Genomic DNA, 15,572 nt, shown 5'->3' with positions numbered 1-15,572 from the left:
ACAAGGCTCCAGGAATTGACGGAATAACAACTGAGATGTCTCAACAAACTGATGCAATGCTGAAAGAACTCACTTGTCTACACCAAGAAATTTGGAACACAGCTACCTGCCCACACAACTGGATGAGATCTATTTGTGTGCCCATTCCAAAGAAAAGTGATCCAATGGAATATGGAAATTATTGAACAATATCATTAATATCACACCCAAGTAAAGTTTTGCAGAAGATAATTCAAAATTGGTTGCAGCAGTACATCTACAGGGAACTGTCAGAAATTCAAGCTAGACTCAGAAGAGGACTTGGAGTGAGGGATATCATTGCTGATGTCAGATGGAGCTGAAAGCAGGGAATACCAGAAAGATGTTTACCTGTGTATTATTGACTATGCAAAGGCATTGGACTATGTGGAGCATAACAAATTATGGATAACATTGCAAAGAATGGACATTTCAGAAAATTTAACTGTGCACATGAGAAACCTGTACATAGGCCAAGAGGTAGTCATTCAAACAGAACAAGGGGCTACTGCATAGTTTAAAATCAAAAAGAGTGTGTATCAGAGTTGCATCCATTCACAATACTTGTTCAATCTGTTTTCTGAGCAAATAATCCAAGAAGCTAGACTATATGAAGAAGAACATGGCATCAGGATTGGAGGAAGACTCATTAACAATCTGTGATAGGCAGTTAACACAACCTTGATTGCTGGAAGCAAAGAGGACTTGAAGCCTTACTGATGAAGGTCAAAGACTACAGCCTTCAGTATGGACAAAGAAAACAAAAAGCCTCACAACTAGACCAATAAGCAACATCGTGATAAATGGAGAAAATATTGAAGTTGTCAAGGATTTCATTTTACTTGGATCCACAATCAACACCCATGGAAGTAGCAGCCAAGGAATCAAACAACATATTGCATTGGGCAAATCTACTGCAAAAGACCTCTTTAAAGTATTTGAAAGCAAAGACATCACTTTGAATATTAAGATGTGCCTGACCCAAGCCGTGGTATTTTCAATCACCCCACACGCATGCAAAAGCTGGACAGTGAATAAGAGAGACAGAAAAAGAATTGATACCTTTGAATTACGGTGTTGGCAAAGAATAGTGAATATACCATGGACTGCCAAAAGAATGAACAAATCTGTCTTGGAAGAAGTAGAGCCAGAATGCTCCTTAGAACCAAGGATAGCAAGACTTCATCTCACATACTTTGGACATGTTATCAGAAGGGGCCAGTCTCTGGAGTAGAGGGTCAGAGAAAAAGAGGATGACCCTCAATGAGGTGGATTTAGACCGAGCTGCAACAATGGACTCAAACATAACAGCCATTGTGAGGATGGCACAGGACTAGGCAGCATTTCATTCTTTTGTACATAGGGTAGCTATGAATTGGAACCAACTCAATAGCACCTAACGACACACAGCACTAACCTAAAGGTTCATGGTTCAAACCCATTCAGCAGGGCCTTGGAAAACAGACCTGTCAATATGCTTCCATAAAGATGGTTGTTTTTGTTACCTGCTGTCCAGTAGGCCCCTACCTAATGGCAACCCCATGTGTTACAGAATAAAACTGCTCCATAGAGTTTTCTTGGTTGTACCACCCATAATCCTTCCATAAAGATTATAGCCATGAAAACCCTATGGATCAGTTCTACCATGAGTCTGAATCGACTTGATGGCTATAGGTTTGGTTTGGTTTTGGTATTTCCTCCAGACCCAGTATGGACCCTTATTTACCTCCTGAAGTTCCTGATGGAGTTAGTTGTCTTTGGGGCGTATAGCATGAAGGAAGATGGATGGTAAGGTAAACGGGGCAGGTGGAGAGGAGCTGGGGGAGGAGAGGAGACAAAATGGAGGTTCCCATGCCCAGTTCTCACCCCTCCTTCCTCGTGCCTGGATTCTGTTTGCATTCTTCTTGTCCATTCTCCTAGATCAAATCTATCTCTTAGTGCTTGATGCCTTCACTTCTTCCTCGTCAGCCTACCTTGAGGGTAGGTTGGATAGGGCAAGGAGCCTCCTTCCTGGACCTAGAAGAGCACCTTAGATGATGCTCCAGAGAGGATAGTGACCCTACAAGAGATGGCCTTTTGCTCTATCATTGTAGCCACTAAGCCATCCCTGACATTCACTCCATTTCTGACACCCCATCCCTGAAACTCACCACACCCCCACACTCATCCCATTCCTAAGCTTCACTCCATAACTTGTCCCAGCCCCATCTTGAACCTCCCTACCTCTGACCCCTCATTGCATCCGTGAATCTCAATCCTCCACCTCCAAGCCTCTCCCCATTTCTTAAGCTCTCTCTATTCCTAACATCCATCCTTCTCTCACCTCTCCCCTACCCCCCACCTTATGCCAAGTTGCCACCCCATCCCTTGTCCCTCATCTCAACTCTGACTCCACCCAATCCCTGATCCCAATCTCACCCTTGATCTAAATCCCATCTCTGTGCCTCACCCTATTCCCAACCTCAAGCTATCTCTCATACTTTCTCATCCCATGTAAACCAACACATTCTCAGATTTGCTACAACTGCTACGGTTCCATTTCTGTCATTTGCAATCAAAAGATTCTTGACTTCGTCAGTGCTGATAAAAATCTGATAAAGATAAACCACAAAGGAAAACTTGATGAGTGAAATGTTTCCAAAGACAAAGGGGGTGGGGGGAGTGGGAGAAACACAGATAAGAGGATTTGGGGCTGATGGTGTGTAAATGATTTGAGCATTTTTAATATTCATTGGTTCATTCAATAACAGGGGCCTCGATAAATATTTCCTGATTATTTAATAGGCTTCAGGCAATGTGTCAGGCACCAAGGATGTAGAGCTCCTGCCTTCAAGGAACAGAAGAAAAGCCTGGCCATCTACTTTAGAAAAATCAGCCATTGGACACCCTACAGAGCACAGTTCTACTCCGACTCATGGGGTCACCATGAGTTGGAATCAACTGGGTGGCAACTGGCTTTGGTTTGCCTTCAAACAGGGAAAACGGACAAAGAAGTAACTGAAATAAAGTGTGCTGAGTGTTGCAAAGGGAAAAGTGTAAGGTGTTATGGGAATATTTGGAGGATCAGGGTGCTAATGTAATTTGAAGTAGCCTGGAAAAGGAGTTTCTGTGCCCCAAGAGACTATTCTAGCAGTAGTTAAAGCCCCAGGGAACGCTGCCCATCAACCCAGACAGATGACTCTTCTTTGGGTGCTGCTCCCATTCTACTGCAGGAACAGCCAAGAACACCACGCACAAAACCTTACTCTATGTCACAACAAAGATTCTTCCAGAGGGGCCAATATGGAACATAAATTTATTAGAAAAATCTGAGTGTCCAGCTGATTGATGACTGTGTATGGGTTTGTGAAGTTGCTGATGGTCCATATCAAAGAGGGCAGGGGTTAAAAGCTGTTCATCTTCTTCTGTATAAGGCTCAACATGGCCTCATGCACAAATGGCACCCAACACAATCTGTGAATGATGTTGGTCATGGGGCAAAAGAGATCCTCGTGCAAGAGGTCTGGCTTCACAATCCCTCCTCCCTTTGTCCACCCACCACTCCCAAGAGAAAAATGTTTTCAAAACTGCATCACAAAACAAAAGCAAAGAAGTTTCCACAATAAACTGAATGCTTCGAAGGCCAGCGTAGCAGGGGCAGGGGGTTAGGGACCACGGTTTCAGGGGACATCTAAGTCAATTGGCATAATAAAATCTATGAAGAAAACATTCTGCATCCCACCTTGGAGGGAGGCATCTGGGGTGTTAAATGCTAGCAAGCGGCCATCTAAGATGCCTCAATTGGTCTCAACTCACCTGGAGCAAAGGAGAATGAAGAACACCAAGGACACAAGGTAATTATGAGCCCAAGAGACAGAAAGGGCCACATAAACCAGAGACTACAACAGCCTGAAACCAGAAGAACTAGATGGTTCCCGCCCTCAACCGATTACTGCCCTGACAGGGAACACAACAGAGAATCCCTGAGGGAGCAGGAGAGCAGTGGGATGCAGACTCCAAATTCTTGTAAAAAGACCAGACTTAATGGTCTGCCTGAGACTAGAAGGACCCCAGTGGTCATGGCCTCCAGACCTTCTGTTGGCCCAGGACAGGAACCATTCCCTAAGCCAACTCTTCAGACAGGATTGGACTGGACAGTGGGTTAGACTGGACAATGGGTTGGAGAGGGACGCTGGAGAGGAGTGAGCCTCTTGGATCAGGTGGACACTTGAGACTATGTTGGCATCTCCTGCCTGGAGGAGAGATGAGAGGGTAGAGGGGATTAGAAGCTGGAGAAATGGACACGAAAAGAGAGAGTGGGGGGAGGGAGCGGGCTGTCTCATTAGGGAGAGAGCAATTGGGAGTATGTAGCAAGGTGCATAAAAGTTTTTGTGTGAGAGACTGACTTGATTTGTAAACTTTCACTTAAATCACAATAAAAATTAAAAAAAAAAACTACATCACAAGGCCACCTCGTGGTTGGATGTTTAGGTGGCACCTGCCTCAATGTCCCCAACAGACACTACAACACATTCAAGATGAGAAAGCATTTCTATGAGCTGTAATCAGAGGACAAAGAGTTGCCAAACAGCCTAGTGGGAAAGTTGGTATATGCTCAGTGGTTGAGGTGATGTTTTGGGCAGAGTTAACAAGACAATCCAGCCCACATAAGAAAACAGCTTCAGTTCCAGTTCTTTGATCTAATGGCAGATTCAGGTTTCAGATGTGGCCATGATAATTACGAAGTAAGCAAGTCAAAGATGCAAGAGTTCAGCAGAAATGATGACACTTCCTTTTCATGCAAGTGTCATGGTCCTTCCTTAGAAGTATCTCAGTACTTTTTCAGAAAGTGGGCTTGGCCCTGAAGACACCAATCCCTAACTTCCACATATTCTATAGCCTCCCTGCCAAACCCAGATAGTATCTCTCCTCAGCCAGACTACCCACCCTTTGGGGTGACGGTTATCATTTCTTCATGAAGATGAAATATTCTTTCATTGATGGTTTCAGAAGTTTGCAGAGACATTGGTAGAGGAAGAAGTATAAGAGGTAATGTGATGGCGTGCCAAGAAGTCCTTGCTGACCAGGCCATGGGTGGCCAGAATTTTGAGGAATCCATTGCGAAAATTCTGGCCAATAAAGGCATAGATGACGGGGTTGAGGCAGCTGTGGAAGAAGCCCAGAATCTCAGTGGCATCCAGGGCCCGGCCAATGTCATTTCGACGCTCACAGGTCTCCTCGATCAACCCAGTCCTCATGAGGGTGTCTGTGACCAGAACCAGGTTGTAGGGCAGCCAACAAAGCAAGAAGACGAACACAACAACAAAGATGACCCTCATTGCCCGGTACTTCTGCTTCATGCGGGCCTCCAATAATGTGCGCAGGGTGAATCCATAGCAGAACACCATGACCAACAGTGGCAGGACAAAGCCAAAGGTCTGGGGCAGAATCCGGAGCACCAGCCTCCATTTTGCTGTATTGTTACCAATGTCCTCGTAGCAGACTATGAGGCTGGAATAGGGTAGACGATAGGCCTGGCGGAAAAGGAAAAAGGGCAGGGACAGAATCAGAGACAGTCCCCAGATGCCCAGGCATATGAACTTGACCAAATGGCGCTTCTGGATCAGTGTGCGTGTGGCATGGACAATGGCCAGGTAGCGATCCACACTGATACAGGCCAGCAGTAGGATACCACTGTAGAAATTGACTTCCTTCAAGAGTGAGACCACCTTGCATAGGGGTGTGCCAAAAATCCAGCCGTGTTCCTTGGAGGCAGCCCAGATGGGCAGTGTCAGGGCAAAAAGCAGGTCAGCCATGGCCAGGTTCAGCAGATAGACATCTGTGACAGAGCTGCTGACCCGGTTGTATAAGATGACCAGCATCACCAAGGAATTTCCCAGCAGGCTCAGCAGGAACACCAGGGCATAAATGGTGACCACAATATACTTGTTGAGTGTCTCAGTTTCTATGTTACAAGGGCCAACATCTTCTTCTGTAGGTGGCATTCCAGTGAAATTTGAAATGTCATCAAACCACTTCCATAGATCAGTAACATTCCATATGTTGTCTATGATATCAGCCATGGTTTGGTCTAGTTGAAAGATTAGAAGGAAATGTGACTTATTAACTCACATTCGAGTCACTCTTATCAAAGATCTGAGAACAGCTAGTGGAATATCTTTAACTTCTCTGTTGGTTTGGCAGCCAGAAAACCCTACCTCCGACTTGGCCTTCTTTAGAGGTTGGCTTAACAGTGTTGTCAGAGGTTAGAGGTTGGCCTGGCCTGACTATGGGATAAGATGGAACACAGGTGAAAAACCTTTGCACTTGGTTGGCCCTACAGCTGCCTCAGCGATACCTGGGCCCCTCTTTGGCCTTCTCCATCCTCAACCATGACCGCATATTTACATGGGAGGACCAAGGCAGTCTTATGCATTTAGAGAAAGGCCAGCATTAAGCAAAATGAAAAGAGACAAACCTGTTCCTGGAGGTCCTTTTCTATGTTATTTTCCCTGCTATGTCCTTCCCGAGCCTTCTTTACCCTTCTTAAAACCTATTAGGGGGAGGAAGTGATAGCAACAAATTGTACTGTAAGTGTATTTTAAGCCTTGTCTCTAAATGAGCAATAAAAGTTTTGGTCATCTGTCTAAGGAATTCTAAGCATTTGAGAGGAGGAAGTTTCCCTGAAATCATCTTCCAAACATCCACAGAATTGTTCAGGAGTGTTCAAATATTCTTTAATTCTTTAATTGTGAAACACTTTGTTGAAAGTAAATCCTCTCGGAAATCCAATATTTAAAATAGACAAAAGCTCAGTTGCTATCAGGGAAGGGTGTGCTACCCTCTCTACCCAGGTTGCTCTAACAAGGGTTCCCAAAGGTCCCTGTGGCTCTCCAGAGAACAGTCTGAAAGCTTTGGAAAGATCCCCAGATTGGAAATAAGGATACCTAGCATCGAGTCCTGATTCTATCATTAATAAGCTATGTGACCTTGGGTGGATCCCTTCACCTGTCTGGTTTTCTTGACTGAAATTGAGAGGGACAGAGTAGATAACCTCTAGGTTGCTTCCACGTGTGAGGTTCTACAAGTTCATTTAGATCCATACATGTTCTAAATGTTCTCTCCCTGACAGTATTTGCATCTTCGCCAAACATAAAGTCTTAGGGCAAAGCAGTGAAGATCAAATTGGGGAATCAAAAGCCTCTGCCCCACATAAGGGGGTGGTATAAATGGAGCAGGGGAGGAGGCTGTGCCCAGCTTGTTACCAACTACAGCCACATATGAAGTCAGAGTTGATGCACAGATAAGGAAGTCAAATTTCCATTTAACAGAATTTCTCGTGCCCCAGAGAAATGGATGCATTTCCTAGAATATAGTCAGACCAAGCCCTAGTCCCTCAAAGAAAGTCCTGGCAAACAGAGGTAGCTCCCTACCTGAGGCACTGGCCAGGTGTGTCCAACCTCAAGAGCCTGCAGCTCAGAGAGCAGAAGTGTCTTAACAGTGAGAGGAAACTTGATGAATATAAGGAAATCACGCCACTCCATACCTCCCCTCTATGCCCCGCCCATGTCTATGTTTGCAGAACAGACTAATTCATATATGGTCATGGGGTATCAGAGACTCCCAGGGTCCATATGTCCAAGCAGGGATGCCAGGCGTGAAGCTGAAGTTAAATGTCCGTTATCTGAATACCCCATTCTATGTACAATCAATTTTATTCTCCTTCTTTCCTTGCATTTACTTCTATCTGTTTAGTCCTTAAATTTCCTAGTAGATCGCCACTGAAAGCTTCTAACTTGCCTAACATGGATAAAGAAAGGATGTGACTTTATAAGGTGGGGACTTCAGAACTTCTAGCAAGGAGGAACTTGGGGACAATCTGGTGGGAAAGAGGTGGAGGACTGCACTTAAGCTGAGTTTGGACAGTAAGCACACAATTTTTACTCAGATTATAGACTTCTTTGGGGTGACCTGGGGGCTACTAGAGCTGTCAGTGGTGATTTGGAGGGAGAACTAGCTCTGCCAGCCACTCCTTGGCACTACCAAGGCCAATGATTGGTTGATTAGAATTACGCTGAGGCTGAGGGCATGAGGTCGCTCCTGAAGACTGGCTGGGAGTCTGGGAGACCATAAGAGCTGGGGCAAGCAGTGAATGGAAGAGTTGGGGGTCAACGGTTATTGCTGCTGCAATCTTGGTAATAAAGGAAAGCTTCTCTGGGTGGCCGTGAGTCAGAATCAGCTCAAAAGCAATAGGTTCAGGTTTCTTTGGCTTCTCTGAGAACCTGCCTCAGCTGTTCCCAGCAACTAATGGCTGTCCCTCTGGCTTTATCCCTCTGACACTTTAGTCACTTGTCTATTACCGTGTAAACCCTATTGTACAGGAATGATGTGTTTACAAGTCTGTCTTCCCCATCTGACCAGGAACTACTACAGACCAGTGACCCCATCGATTCATCGTTCTATCCTCTGTCAGGGGACATAGTAAGTGCTTGATCAAGACATGCAGAATAAACGACATTAGACAGATCTCCTATGGTTCATGGGCACCAGCATGATTCAGAGTGTCTATCGCTTTAAGACACACACTCATACTTAAGGTATGTCTGAAAACTTCTCTACCATACAGCCAGGCTGGTCAGACCAGCAGCATTGTTGCTTTCCGACTATTCTCTATTGTTTGAAGTTAGTGCTAATCTGTGCAAGTATAAGCCCTTCCCCTATCAGAAATGCCAAAATTTTTCGTGTCACTGGTACCTACAATTCTGCCACTGGCAAGCAGATTCTTGAAGCAAAGTCAAGCTCTCTTCCTGGGTTCTTTTATTTTTTTAGCAGGGGAATGTGAGAAGACAGTTGCATTGGGGCTACCCATGCATTGTTTTACTGATGCTGCACTATTGTGGTCTGATAAGGTTCAAAGATGCCTAGATCAGAAAGGACTCGAAGAAGGGGTAGTCCCTGGAGGGACTGGACATTGCCCATTAGCTCCTGGGGCATAAAGTGATGACTGAAGAGGAAGAAGAGAAAAGGGACTATCTGGAACCTGGGCTGCAAAACCCCTGCAGGTACACAAGACAGGGAGAAATGGCTTTTGCCACAAGGTGGCAGCAGCCGCTGGAGAGGGGCTGCTGCTAGTGACCCATTGAGAAACACCAAAGCCAGGAGCCGCCTGACCTAATACCCAGTTCTTCTTCGGGTATAATTAATTCCCTTCTGTTTTTCCTAAACTCTCAGTCAAATCGGTTCAACATTCCAGTCTATTACAACTAATCATTGAGGCATTGGGGAAGGATCTGGTCCCTCTGCCCCGCTGCCCCGCCCCGGAGCCAGAGAAGGAGCAGCCTCTTTAGAAGAGCACAGTGATGACAACGACAACTGCTTAGCTCTCCAATGGGAAGGTGGATCTGGAGGACAAGAGTTGTGTTGTAGAGAAAAATTTGAACACTGTTTCAAGTTAAAACAGAGAGGTTTATTAACGGTTTAAAACAATTGCAACTGGGGAACTACATAGTCCACTGAAAACAGAACCAGGTAGTCCTGGGGCAGTTTCATTATACAAGTATCCTTATGGAGTAAAAAGAGGAACCAAACCATAGGGAGGGCAATTTCAGGAAAATTAATTAATACTGTGATGATCACACTCTTATTGATTACTGATTGATTATCAATAGTATAGTTAGGATTACACATAGTTTCACAGAATGCTTAGATCATGGTCACAAGATGCTTACATGTATTTGCTTTATCTGTTTTGCAAAATATCTTGTTGGCAACAGCACCCAGACAGCACTCTTCCTGAGTACGCATATTTCAAAGGGTGCAGATGGTCACTTGGTTAAGACCCCTCAAGGCATATGGTTTCACATCCTAGTTTTGACCACCAAGAAAAGACATGTTTTTCTAAGAAAACATAGCTGTTAGTCTAGAAATTCAGATTAAAATTAGGTAGCATGATAAGCATCTTATGCCTCTGTCCCACTGACTGTGCTGAAGGTTGTCTTTTCCTGAGACATTTGAAAAGAACATTTCAGTTGATGTAAGGAAAGAGGATTTCGTTGCAGAAGGGGAGAAAGCATATACAGATGAGGTTGGAATAAAATTTTGCCCACTCAGATATGTCCCAGAAAGTCCATCCACCCAACATATCTTCTGTACCTCACTTCCCACTTATAACTGCTCCCTCTTAATCTGGTCTGTAATGTTTCTGATGAGAAAGCATTTTCCATTCTATGCAGAACACTCGGTGCCACAAAGATTATTGTGACAGGTGCCATCTTAATGCGTCAACTGGCAGAATGTGAGGGTCTCTTTGGGGTGATTTCGTTCTTACCACTTTGTTTTAAATATGTTTCCTATGCAAGACCATGTGAACAACAAAAAAGGCTGTAAGTACAGGGTCACTATGAGTTGGAATCAACTTGCCAGCAATGAGTTTATATATCTTGTCTCCATATCAGCCTTGATAGCAGGAACAGCATCTTTTACATTCCTCCAGAAGAATCCACTTGAACCTGGAGACCAAAGGAGAGACAATGGAGATGGAGAAGAGGAGTCACCCCTCCCCTATGGATTTAGACTAGCTCAAGTTCAATTTTCTGCTACTTGCAACCAAGAGCATGCCCAGCCAAGAGAGCTTTGGAAACCACAAATGATCTAAGAAGAGAGCAGAGGGGTCAATGGGCCACATTTTCAGGAAAATGGCAGCACTGATAGCACTGGACAGAGAGGTACAGCCTGGACAACAGCAGACCTCCTAACCCTGATTGCAAGCTCTGGTGGGAGCAAGAGAGGAACCTTGAAGTGAACACACGAGACCTCCTCTGAAGGACACCCTCCTGATGAACTCAGAAATCCTTGCAAAGGACCCAGAAAGCTCTGCTTTGGAGTCAGGCAGACCATAACTCAAATGCTAGCTCTATTTCTTTCTTAGTTTGTGATCTTGGACCAATTTCTTGTGTCAAAATATCTTAGTTATCTAGTGCTGCAGTAACAGAAATATCACAAGTGAATGGCTCTAACAAACATAAGTTTATTCTCTCACATTTTAGGAGGCTAGAAGCCCAAATTCATGGCGCCAGCTCCAGGTAAAGGCTTCCTCTCTCTGCTGACTCTGGAGGAAAGTCCATGGAGGAAAGTCTTTGTCATCAATCTCCCCTTGGTCTAGGAGCTTCTCTGCACAAGAACCTCGGGTCCAAAGGACGTGGTCTGCTCCCAGTGCTGCTTTCTTAGTGGTATGAGGTTCCCATGTCTCTCTGCGCACTTCTCTCTTTTATATCTCAAAAGAGATTATCTTAAGACACCATTTAATCTTGTAGATTGAGTCCTGCCTCGTTAATATAACTGCCACTAATCCTGCCTCATTAACATCATAGAGGTAGGATTTACAACACATAGGAAAATTGCATCAGATGACAAAATGGTAGACAATCACACAATACTGGGAATCACGGACTAGCCAAGTTGACACACATTTTGTGGCGGACACAATTAAATCCATAACAATAGCCTTAGCTATAAAGATGGGGATATTAATACTTGTGTCAGAAACCCTGGTGGCGTAGTGGTTAAGTGCTACAGCTGCTAACCGAGAGGTTGGCAGTTCAAATCCACCAGGTGCTCCTTGGAAACTCTATGGGACAGTTCTACTTTGTCCTGTAGGGTCGCTATGAGTCAGAATCAACTTGACAGCAGTGGGTTTGGTTTTTGGTTTTTTAATACTTGTGTCAGTGAGCTGTTGTGAGGATGAAATGAGATAAGGGCACAGGCTGTAGAACCAAACCACCAGCCCCAAATCCCACTTCCCTTCCTGGCCTGTTGTGCATCCTTGGGCACCTCAGGTATCCATTCTGTGCCTCAGTTTTCTCATCTGTAAAATAAGAATAAAAATAGGACCTGTCTTGATTACCTAATGCTGCCATAACAAAAAATACCACAAAGCAGGTGGCTTTAAAGAACAGAAATTATTTTCTCACAGTTCTGAAGTCTAAATCAGGATCTTGGTGTCTTAGTTATCTAGTGCTGCTATAACAGAAATACCACAAGTGGGTGGCTTTAAGAAACAGAAATTTATGGAGAGGCTTCCAGCCAACACGGCACTATAGACAGAAGCACTACACTGTCCCTCCACAGCAAAGACCCAAAAAACTAAGTAAAACAGACAAACATCAATCCTTGAACCCTAAGTGTCAAATGAAGATATAAAGAGCTCATCCAAGTTCTGAATGGAATAAGAAACTGACAGAGAAAAGAGAGTGAAGAGGGATATGTGCTCAGGTCCCCTATCAGCTAATGCAGCATGGATTCACCATCTTGGACTCCTGTAGGAGATCAGCAGACAGGGAGTATGGGAAAGCAGCTTCACAGAGCTCCAAGCAGGAGACAGAGCACCCAGTAACCAGTGATACACTTTCCCACCCCCATCCTTCTCCCCCCGTCTGCTCGGCCTTCTCTGCTTCCCGCCAGCTGCAGTCTCTTGGCCAACAGGCACTGGCTTCAGCCTCTTGCCACTTGGACTCACCCACCCCACCCCCCCACACACACACACTGGCTGGCTCCCAGAGTACCGTTTCTTTGTTGCTGATGTTGCTTTTTTCCACTTCTTTTGGTTTCTTCCATTCCTCTCACCATTTCCCCCTCCTTTCTCTCGAACACCTGGCTCCATGTGCCATCTTTGCTCCTTCTTGAAAGGCTGTGAAGCACTGCTCAACTGGGGAACAGCTTCTCCAGCCCTCTGCCATGCTGGTGGATCCCCAGGGCTTTTTTTTTTTTTTTTTTTTGCTTTAATTTGTTTTGTTTGTTTTCTTTTTCTTTTCATGGTTTGGGAGCCCCTTCTAGTTGGGCTGTACTGTGTGGCTTGGGAGCTTCTTCCCTGGTCTGCACAGCCACACCAGTGGATTCCTTGAGGGCATTTCTTTTTTTTTTTTTCTTTTCTTTCTTCATTTCTCAGTTTCTCATCTCTCTATACTTACCTTCTTTTCCTGTCTCCTGAATACCTGGCACTGTGTGACATCTCTACGCTTCTAGCCTGGCTGTACTGCGTGGCCTGGGAGCCACTTTCCCAGTCTTCACAGCCACACCAGTGGGATCCCTGAAGGCTTTTCTTTTTCTAATTTTTATTTATTTATTTTTTCTTCCCTTTTGCTTTTCTCCATTTCTTGGTTTCTCATCTCTCCACTCCAGGGGCAAGTTCCCTTAGCACTTTTTTTGTTTTTGTTTGTTTGTTTGTTTTTTACTCCTGTTTACCTCTCCTCTCTCTCCTCTTTCCCATACCCATCATAGCTCCACACATCACAACCTCCCCCTCCTACCTGCTTATCTGCACTGTGCACTGAACATCACACCCTCGAGCAGCACAAGGACTTATTCCCAGTCCATCCTGTTGGCTGTAGTACATGCCACAAACAACCTATCCCAGCCCCTCCCCTTCAGCTGGACCTGCCCTGCTGCACCATAGCTGAGCAAATGGCCCTGCCCATTTGACAAGTAGGTGAAAAGTATTGTGCCCGGAGACAAGCAAAAAACAAAGACTATACAGTCTGTCTGCTCAGATATAACCAAACAAAACAAAAACACAGGATGAAACAAATAAATCTACAATCAATAAACAAAGAAAATAACTACTGAACATCCTGAAGACAGTAGACAATATCAAAACATAAAAAAAAAAAAAAAAGGACAAGATGCTTCTAGGAGACCTCCAAAATAAAATGCCAGGTGACTTTCCAGTAGAAGAAAAGGCACTAGCACTACCTGATAGTGGATTCAAATCTCTAATATTCAGAGCTATCTAAGAGCTGAAGCAAAAAGCGGGAAAAAAATGAGGAAAAAATTTCATGGAAAATACCGACAAAAATATGGAATAATTCAGAAAAATAATACAGGGACAAAATGCCAAAATAAATTCACAACTAGAAATCATACAAAAACGACAACTAGAAATCCAAAAGATAAACAACAAGATTTCAGAAACGGACAGCATCCTGGAAGGGCTGAGGAGCAGGTTTGAAATGAAGGAAGACAGGATCAGCTAAGCTGAAGACAAACACTTGGATACAACTCTGTTTGAGGAAAAATCAGAAAAAAGAACCAAGAAAAAGGAAGAAATCCCGAGAATTATGTGTTATAAAACCAAAAGCAAAAATTTGCGAATGATCAGAGTTCTAGAACAGGGGAGAAAACAGAAAACACAGAGAGGATCACTGAAGAATTGCTGTCAGAAAACTTCCCTAGTATCATGAAAGATGAAAAGCTGACCATCCAAGAAGCTCAACAAACCCCATATAGGACAGACCCTAAAAGAAGATAACCAAGGCATGTCATAATCACTCTCACTAAAATCAGAGACAAAGAAAGAATACTGAAAGCAGCTCAAGAAAAACAAAAAGTCACATACAGAGGGGAAACAATAAGACTAAGCTCTGATTATTCGGCAGAAACCACGCAGGCAAGAAGGCAATGGGATGACATATATAAAACCTTGAAAGAAAAAAATTGCCAAATAAGAATAATATATCCTACAAAACTCTCATTCCAATATGATGGTGAAATTAGAACATTTCCAGATAAACAGAAATTAAGGGAATATGTAAAAACCAAACCAAACTTAAAAGAATTATTAAAGGGAGTCCTTCAGACTGAGAACAAACAAGATCAGACCATAGCCTGAAGCTAAGATGCAAGATTGCACCAGCCAGATACCAACCTAGGTAATGAACTCTCAAAGACTATCCAAAACCAAAAGAATTACAACAGGGAACCAGAGAGGTTAATCTGTAAATGACAACAACATCAGAACAATAAAAGAGGGAATACACAGTATAGGTACAGAACTTTCTATCGGAAAGGAAGGCAAGGCAATACCAAGTAATAGTAGGCTGGTTCAAACCTAGGAAGATAAGGGTAAATTTCAAGGTAACCACCAAGAAAGTTAACAAACCTATTTACCAAAATAAAGAAGAAAAACACAAAGTCTCAGAGAAAACAAAATCTACAAAAACAAAAGAAATGGAAAAAAAAAATCCACAAACAAAAGGAATTCAGCACAGGAGGGTAAGAGGAAAAAAGAAAACGTCAGCACCACAAAAAAAAAAAAAACACTACAAAATGACAGCAATAAACTCACATGTATTTTTTATCAATAATTACACTGAATGTAAATAGCCTAAATGCATCCATAAAGAGACAGAGAATGACAGAATGGATAAAAACACAGGTTTCATCAATATGCTGTATACAAGAGACACACCTTAAAAACAAAGACATGAAGTTATTAAAAATTAAAGGATGGAAAAAATATATATCAAGCAAATAGCTACCAAAAAAGAGCAGGAGTAGCAATACTAATCTCAGATAAAATAGACTTTAGAACAAAATCCACCATAAAAGACAAAGAAGGGCACTATATAATGATTAAAGGGACCACACATCATGAAGGCATAACCATAATAAACATCTACGCACCCAATGACAGGGCTCCAAAATACATAAAACAAACTCTGACAGCACTGAAAAGAGAAATTGGCAGTTCCACAATAATAGTAGGAGACTTCAACATACCACTCTCGGTAAAAGATAGAGAA

The 15,572-nt window shown here is 43.5% G+C and overlaps 1 protein-coding gene across 2 annotated transcripts; it reads right to left on the bottom strand.

Moving 5' to 3' along the window:
* Window positions 1-758: 758 nt before the first annotated feature.
* LOC100653621 (C-X-C chemokine receptor type 1) lies at window positions 759-7,745 on the bottom strand. 2 transcript variants are annotated; one of them, XM_023541621.2, is made up of 2 exons: window positions 6,476-7,745; window positions 759-6,088 (listed from the first exon to the last, which is right to left on the bottom strand). In XM_023541621.2, the coding sequence occupies exon 2, from the start codon at window positions 6,078-6,080 to the stop codon at window positions 5,004-5,006; it is 1,077 nt and encodes a 358-aa protein (XP_023397389.1). In that variant the 5' UTR covers window positions 6,081-6,088; window positions 6,476-7,745; the 3' UTR covers window positions 759-5,003. The 2 variants fall into 2 exon arrangements, with proteins under 2 accessions (XP_023397389.1, XP_003405954.3); XM_003405906.4 differs by having other exon boundaries at window positions 7,431-7,745.
* Between the last annotated feature and the right edge of the window lie 7,827 nt (window positions 7,746-15,572).

This window comes from Loxodonta africana, chromosome 6 (genome assembly GCF_030014295.1).
Source record: "Loxodonta africana isolate mLoxAfr1 chromosome 6, mLoxAfr1.hap2, whole genome shotgun sequence".
NCBI classification, from domain to species: Eukaryota; Metazoa; Chordata; class Mammalia; order Proboscidea; family Elephantidae; genus Loxodonta; species Loxodonta africana.
Note: the sequence above shows the minus strand (reverse complement) of the source record. Positions and strands in the feature narration are given on the sequence as shown.

What these genes read in the sequence shown, in the direction of transcription:
- LOC100653621 (XM_023541621.2), bottom strand. Translation starts at nt 6,080, where the DNA reads ATGGCTGATATCATAGACAACATATGGAATGTTACTGATCTATGGAAG.